Genomic DNA, 8,260 nt, shown 5'->3' on the forward strand with positions numbered 1-8,260 from the left:
TTTTAATTGGTTAACAATTGCTAATCTAATCCATCCACTGTATTTTTTCTATACCTTACAGGCCTTTGATGGCTTTGCTGAACTGGGCATCTCCAGGCTGATGGAGCCTTCAGACATGGTCTTGCTAGCTGTGCCTGACCGCCTCATTGTAATGACCTACCTCAACCAGATCCGCACCCACTTCATGGGCCAGGAGCTCAGTGTGCTTCATATAGAGAAGAACAGCAGCGAGTCCAGCTACGCAGTAGCAGCGGACAGGGAGAGCCAAGAGAGTGCTGACCCTGAGGCAGCTGTTCGCTATTGCGCCCAAAAGCTACAGGAGGAGGGTATTACTATTGAGACTAATGGGAGTGCAACCACAATGGACAAGGACGGCAACAGGGACACAAAAACCAACAGAGACATGGTTCCACCTCCCAGAACCAAACGGCTGCAGGGTGCTGGGGCAGGTGGAGCTCAAGCACCTGTAGCGCCACCAAGGACTCACTTCCTGTCCAAGACTGGATTCTCTCATGTCAAAGACGCTGATCTGGTCAAGAAGCGCAGGTCACAAAGGCGGAGTGGATCGCTAGATGAGGGAGAGTTATCAGTGGTATGATACCCTCTTTTTCCAATGTTTCTGTTTTCATTTCTCCCTTTAATTCTAATTAGCTTCTCTTTTTCCCCAATTATGTGATTTATGATTTTTTTTTTCTTTGCAGGCTGTTGCAGGGCAGGAAGAAGGAGCAACTACCAGGAGGAAATCAGAAACAGGTTAGCAGTGGGGATTTTTTTTGCTTTCAGAGACAGAGATAGATAAGAGTTTCAGCGCACAAACTAGCCATATTCAACGTTTTGCTTTTGCTTTTGCTTGTCCCTATGGATGATGACATCATTTACTTTGATTGCAGTGATTCTTGTTCAAATTAAAGTAATTTGCTTATCAAGCACTCATAAACATTGTGTTGTGTCATTCCAGGACTTTGTTCAATGTTTATAGATGTGGTTTACTTAATTTCTGTGTTTGTCTTGCAGAGAGAAGAGAGGCTGTAGCTTCTGGTGAGGAGAGAGGACCAGAGGAGGGCCAGGTCAGTTGCAGTTATGATAATAAGCATTCATATTTTTTATGTTCCTCTGCCCCTGTCCTCAGATTATCCCATAGTTATACCAACGTTAAGTAAGACAAGTTCGTGTGTGTGTCTTTGTGTGCGTACGTGAATGCATCCAGGACCCCAGCCAGTATGTGCTGAGCGAGATGAATGCCCTGGAAGCAGAACAGAAGCATATTGATAACAGAGCGGATGTGGTGGAGAGGAAACTCAGACGACTGATGGAAACAAGTAAGAGGCAGAGGGATGACAGAATGAGAGAAATCACAGAAGAGAGAATATCAATACAGATTATGATTTCAGCCGATATAATGTAAGATAGTTGCTTGGAATATGCCGTTGTGGTTGTATCTGCCCTCTTAAGCTTACATGTAGAGGTAGAGAAGTGTTTACTGAACTAATAATAAAAGTGTCAAATTCAAGGGTATCAGTTTACTAAATGCTAAGATATGGCAAAGTCCCTGCATTTAATGTCATTATTATTGGGTACAAATCTTGAACACTGCTTGTGGCATATAAAATCACTGAGATGCTCTTACAGCTCTTTTGTTTTTTTTTATTAGACACAGCATTATGGGCTCTGGCATGTTTCCTATGGTCAGGGGGCCTGTCCTTGTATATGCAGAAAAGTTACTATTATCTTCTATTTCGTTCCCTTCTATATGGTTCTTTGCATATGTATATGGTGAAACATGGTTACGACTGTTTGTTTGGTGTCTTTTGATACATTTTGACACCCTGCTATGGGCTACATCTACCTTGGGAAAGAAAGAAACACCCTGATAACTGACAACCTGGTCATAATAATGTGAATTTCTCCTCCAGGCAGTGACAAGGTGGAAGAGGAGAGGTTGATCCAGGAGTGGTTCATGCTGGTCAACAAGAAGAACGCCTTGATCAGGAGGCAGGATCATCTGCAGCTACTGTAAGACATCAATAACACACACACTGCTGGATAATGAAGATCTTCAAACGTTCCATAATTTGATCAGTTATCATCACTTCCAAAGTGTGAAGTTGCCTAGCGCAGCTTTTTAAGTGCCAAAACGTCTGCATCAATTTTTATTGGTTGCCCTCTCACCTTGGTCATCTTCAGAGCTTCAGTGGACATACAGTATTTGCCAACTAACACCAATTTGTTAAATAACATGCACCGAAATGGATGATAAACACCACAGTTATTCACACACTGTGGTGTTTATCATCCATTTCATTTAATGTTATTTGGTAAATCAGTGATGATTGAGTTGCAGTGAACAGTTCACATACACAATGAACAATTGCATAGAAAGAGAGCCTGTAATAATCAATCAATCAATCAAACTTTATTTATATAGCACCTTTCAAACAAATCAAATGCAATTTAAAGTGCTTTACAAGTGATTGACAAAATGTAGGATGTTAAAAATGGATTTAGAGACTAATGCACACCAAAACAACCAAAACCTCCCAAAAAAGTTAATTGAATAAGACAACAATAAAAGATGGGTAGTTAAGATAATAAAAGATAAACAATAAAAGATAATACAAGCAATAAAAGAACATTAAAAATAAGGTTATGAAATACTACACAGAATAAATTAATTAGTAAAACAGTAAAATGTTAATAAAATAAATAATAATGATCAACAATAATGATCATCATCAATAAGTGTTCTGACCATTCTTTAATGAATACATTTAAACTTTTACACAATAAAACAAGTGACTTGGTTCCTTCTTTTTATAACAACATATTCTTTTGGCTCTGTATCCAAATATTTGAAGCTTTAATTTTAGGGTATTTTCATCCTCCACCCAGTGAACTTACTGTACTTTGTGTGCATGGTCCCCCTAGTGCAGGGTGCCAAATATCTAGCATCTGAATTTGAATTAATCTTATTTTGCCCCTCTTCAGGATGTGGTGCAGTTCTGAAGTTACACGCACCATTTGCAACATTTCCCGTTTATTTCGCACCTGCTTGTGGCACTGAGAATCGACATTGTTGTGCTGCTTGTGTCTTGTATTGTTTCTTGCATGTTCTGAAGTCACTGCCTGTAGTTCCAGTTGTTATTAGGACTATGTTTAAACAAGTAAATACATTGCTTGTCACCTCATAGTTCTATTTATTATGATTAACAGTCGTACACACTTGCTGTTAGTCCATGGCAGAAATTAGGCAGGAAAGAAGTATGTGTACAGGTTATGGTTTTGTACAGTGTTCATTCTATAAACCACAAAGATCATGCAAGATAACCCTTTCTTCATAAATAACATCTTTTTATCTGTTCTGACTGACAGGCTAGAAGAGCAAGACTTGGAAAGAAAGTTTGAGCTGTTAAACAAGGAGCTGAGGGACATGATGGCGATAGATGGTAAGGCTTCACAACAACACCACAGTGCACAAAACAGTCAGTGTCAGATTGTGTGTGATATGCTTTCAGACACTGGTTGAAGGCTCAGACTGGGGCAGTGTCATCAGCGCCACCCGTTTGGCTCTCAGCACAGCCTCAAACAAATGCTCTAAAGGTTATAAAATATTTAATGTGGTGGCCTCGGGCTCATAAACTCCTGTCGCAACTTGCTACATGGAATTAGGTCATCTGAGTGACACCCAAACAAGAACTCTGCAGCTTTTTTCTCATGCCAAGGGAAGTGTTTTTTTAAAAATATGTGTATGACTGCGAGCCTGAGTCAACTCTTTTACTTTCAGTGTGTGTGCGCATTTCCTTCTGTCGCTTTGTATGCAGGGGAGTATGGGTCGGCCCACCGGTTGGGGAAGTGATTTTTACCCCCTCCTAAATGGCGTCACCCACCCAAATAACTTCTCTTTTGAGAAGCGGCTGGGTCAAGGAGATAGCAAATGACCAACTGAGAAATTTAGAAGTGTGGAAAGATACTTGTACATTCTGTGTTTTCATATAAAAATACATTTGGGAAGAAAAAAAGACATGTAGAAGTGAGAAGTAGATGATGTCAAGGGTGTGAGAGGCTCTGATTGCATATATGTAGAGATCTCAAGTTTTCAACAGGCAAATCGTGTGTTTGTCACTGCTTAGACATTGCCTTTCATACCTTTACACTGTTTTGATGAGTTAACATAGCTGGCAAGCGCTAATTAGATAGCGTTAATTGAAAAAAACAAAACAAAAAAAAACTTCAGAGCTGACCATCGACCCCAATGATGGATGCAACCATTCTATTCCTGACTTCTTTCAGATACAATTCAATTCAAATTACTTTATTTTTCCCGTGAGGGAACTTCATTTGTGGTCATACATCATACATTCAGCAATAAATAGTCAGCAATAAATACATAAAAACAATAAATGCTTAAAAGCCACGTGGGTAGGGGTAGATGGGTAGGTGGGTGGGTAGGGAGGACATAGTGTTAGTGGGGGCCTTAGTGTCCGTTCAACAGTCTGATGGATGTTGGCACAAAGGTGGACATGGCTCGTTTGGATTTTAGGGGCAGGGAACGAAATCTCCTCCCTGAGGGTAACAAGTTATACTGGTTGTTGAGGTTGTGAGTGGGGTCGGATGCTATGAGTCTGCTTTTCCTGATGGCTTGTTTTTCAAATATGGCTGTGAGGGTGGTCTGGGATTCTCCAATGATCTTCCCACTCATTTTGATGGTCCTGTTGAGGGGGCATTGGTTCACCCCACTCAGGGAGCCAAACCTTGTCAGGATGCTGAAGGTGAGGGTGGATTGGATGAAGCAGTTTTAAAGTGATTGGAGAATTGACTTGTTAGCTTGCAGCCCTTGTAGCTTGCGAGGTGGGAACTATTCTTCATGAAATAAAATTGCATTGGTAGGGAAAGAAGGAAGCAAGTAAATCTGACTGGCTTTTGATGCTCAATGACCGAAGAGTTCAGCCGTGACCGACTTTTCTTGGCTGACAAGTTCCCCTGGTTGCTCAACTCTAGAGGAAATGAATAACTTCCAGTGACTTGTTGATCATGTTGCTCATAATGTGGATGCATGGTAAGGCAGTAGGGATAACAGAGCCTCCTCCCTGTCTGTCTTGGCTGTAGTGAAACTGAACCGATGTCCAGAGAGTCGTACCATAAACACAGAGACGATGGCATTTGCTTTCTTGCATATGTCACTCCCGGTCATTTCCCCTCTGTTTTCTCCAAACTCTTCTCATCCTCCTCACCTCTCTTCCTTTGTCCCCTTCTGTTCCCTCTCTCCCTCATCCAGAGTGGCAGAAGACTCAGGCCCACAAACACAGAGAACAGCTGCTGCTCCAGGAGCTGGTGTCGCTGGTCAACCAGAGAGACGAACTGGTCCAGAACATGGACGCCAAGGAGAGAGGGTGAGTCCGCTGAAAAATTAAGGTCATTTCTAGAGAATGAATAAGGCTTTTTTGGTCAACTTTGAAGATAAAAATCCATATCAGTCGAAGCTTACCTTCAGTAACGGACTGACTTGATGCCCGCTGCCTCTAACTCTCCCTCCTTTCTCCTCTTCAGAGCCCTGGAGGAGGACGAGCGTCTGGAGCGAGGCCTGGAGCAGAGGAGGAGGAAGTACTCCACGCAGCAGAAGGAGAAGTGCGTGATGCAGTGATCCTCGTCCACCTCCGGGCCAAGAAACGCCGGTTTGGGGTCGGACTGAAAGTGGGTCCAGACCAAACCGAGGACACAGAATCCTATCGCTCCTCTTTTCATCCGCTCTCTGATGGACAGTATCGTCTGTTGTCGAATCGGCGCTAAGAGGGTATTAGGGTTGGGTGATAGTGTACGTCTTCCTGTCAACCAGTTGTCAACATGTATACAGGGGCGTTTTTACATTTTGAATGATAGCATAAGTCCTGGCAGTAAAGAAAAAACACGGAACCAGTATGAGCTGACAGTGCATTTCCAATAGGAAGCAGTAGCAAAAGGCACTGGGAAATGTTGGCTCTGTTTAGGCACTGAATTCATTTTAAATCAACAATTTTGTCCCTTGGTCTGCTTCCCCATTTGAGTGTCTTGCATTAGGCTACATTTTAAATGACCAAAGATGACAATGTCCATTTCCACAGATTCAACATATTTATCCAATCACCCAACCCTAGAGGGCATCCAACATTAAGGAATGTTCACCCACTTTGCTGAAAAGGCATCAAAGCCTCAAAGAAAGCTCCTTGGAGACTTTTTGGACTGTTTGCTTTGCAGTTTTTGTGTGTGTGTTGTTGTTTTTTTTTTAAAGTGACTTTTGTTACAGACTCTTATTGTGAATGTAAAGTGTGTTTGGTTGAAAGTGTGCTTGTGTGATTGTGAGATTTTGGTACCGATGCGACTTGCCAGCAACAGAAGAAACTAGGGTTCGACCTATTTGGCTTTTTGAAGGCCGATACAGATGCCAAGTGTTTTGGTTTAAAACTGCCGATAACTGATGTTTTGTGCCAATATTTTGTGCTGTATATTTAAATTTGACAATTTTCATGCTAAAAAAAAATCCCCCAAAATTACAGAGATTCTACGTTTCCCCCAGAACTTTATTGTTTGCAAGGTGGAAAAGCCTCTGAAACAACGTTAAAGTTCTCCATTGAATCCCATACTAACAAAATTGCTGTTCAGTAAAATCAGATCCTCACCTCCATCATATGGGCATTGGGCAACACTGACAGGCCAATATCCGATTTTTATTGAATGGCCAATATCGGCCCGATACATCGGCAAACTAATATATTGGTCTAACCCTAGAGGAAACGACACCTTTTGAATATAATTTATCACCACAATTGCCTTACTATATGATGTGGTACAGTAGAAATCTACATTTTCAGCAGAAGGTTACTGAGTGGCTGTGCTCCAGTGCAAAGAGTTGACTTCAGCAATATGTTGTTTTACAGTTAAGTTTCATGGTTTATGTGCCATTTATAGTTGAGAAGTAAATGAGCGATGTGAGAAAGCCAAAGGACTCGGACACTAAGGACAGCATGATGACTCAAAATGTGTGTTGTTTGGTTCTTTTTTTTTTTATCGAGGTTAAAGTACATGAGATTTGAAAAAAAACGTGAACTGAGAAGTAAGAACTGACACTGAGTGTTTAAAAATGTGAAAATGTTTACATCGCATCACACCACCACGACCGCAGTGGTGCGAATGGGGTGAAAGGGAAAGGAAAGGAGTCTTAGTCACGAAATGGCATCAGAGTCTTCTAACTAACTTATTGAATTAATTTAAGGTTTTACTATTTATTCAAGATGTGTCAACTGGAGAACCGGCCACTCAGATGTGTCTTATTTCTTTTATGCATTTTTTAACCAAATTACAACAGCGTTTTCCTTCCACTTCTGTAGAAGACACGTTTCCTTGTGTGTACAGCAGTTTTTAACCCCTACGTAAACTGACAAGTTGACTCATTCTTATTTATGCTGATGATATAGCAATATTACGCTAAGACTCATTAATCTAGGGCTCTTGTTTAATGATTTTCTGTTCCACTGACAAGGAAAATACTTCAAGATATCAAAATTTTAACCATTTGAACATGTTCCATGAATGATATCAACAGCAGTTATCTTGCTGTTGCCTTCTGAAAAGATTATCACAGTTTCAATTATCCAACACCATATACTTCTTATTGTTACCACAGTGTTAAAAATTGCCAAAAGTGAAACAGACTGAGTGACAGACTGCTTCCCTCGCAACCAGGAATCAAGGGACATTTCCTCCTTGTCATCAAAAATGAAAAGCGATCTATTTTTATTTCAGTTTGGAGAAATTCTAGAGCAGAGAATGGCCTGAGTTCTTTCTTTTATTTTTGCGTGTAAAAGTTTGCAGTTGTTTTCCAGCCTCTTCGCTCCCATGATGCCATATTGCAGCGTTGACCCCCCAACCTGTGTGATTTTAAAAGATTAGTTAGTTGAAATTATTGCTTTTTGTTTTTTTGGTGTTCATTTGTTGTTGTCATGTTACATTTGCACTATTTGTAAACTTTGGAAAATACAAAGCTATTTTGGATGCCTTTAAACTTCTGAGTCTGGTTTTTTCCTTTCATTTGTCCTGTGTTTTTTTTTTTTGCTTTGGCATTCATATCAACATGTGAGGAAAAATGTCATGGCCGTAGATCCCACTGGCAAGGGAAGTCTGGGTGTTGCTTTAACCAGCCTGGAACACACACACACACACACACACACACACACACACACATATATCCATCCACAAGTAGTTGAGATTAAGGTTCAACTGATATCAGTTT

At 40.9% G+C, this 8,260-nt stretch overlaps 1 protein-coding gene across 3 annotated transcripts in view; it reads left to right on the forward strand.

The window, feature by feature from the left end:
- The window catches only part of ehbp1l1a (EH domain binding protein 1-like 1a), a 43,980-nt gene extending 35,959 nt beyond the window's left edge, over positions 1 to 8,021 (forward strand). For all 3 annotated transcript variants that reach the window (XM_071544082.1, XM_071544083.1, XM_071544081.1), the window contains 8 exons: positions 62 to 592; positions 702 to 753; positions 1,015 to 1,067; positions 1,208 to 1,319; positions 1,914 to 2,013; positions 3,370 to 3,443; positions 5,273 to 5,387; positions 5,545 to 8,021. In XM_071544082.1, coding sequence (XP_071400183.1) covers positions 62 to 592; positions 702 to 753; positions 1,015 to 1,067; positions 1,208 to 1,319; positions 1,914 to 2,013; positions 3,370 to 3,443; positions 5,273 to 5,387; positions 5,545 to 5,638 — 1,131 coding nt within the window. In that variant the 3' untranslated portion in view covers positions 5,639 to 8,021. The remainder of the gene's footprint in view (positions 1 to 61; positions 593 to 701; positions 754 to 1,014; positions 1,068 to 1,207; positions 1,320 to 1,913; positions 2,014 to 3,369; positions 3,444 to 5,272; positions 5,388 to 5,544) is intronic.
- The last annotated feature ends 239 nt before the right edge of the window (positions 8,022 to 8,260 follow it).

This window comes from Centroberyx affinis, unplaced genomic scaffold, assembly GCF_046629955.1.
Source record: "Centroberyx affinis isolate AG114_WGS23_722 - 3 ecotype Tasmania unplaced genomic scaffold, CSIRO-AGI_Caff_v1 ptg004451l_1, whole genome shotgun sequence".
NCBI classification, from domain to species: domain Eukaryota; kingdom Metazoa; phylum Chordata; class Actinopteri; order Beryciformes; family Berycidae; genus Centroberyx; species Centroberyx affinis.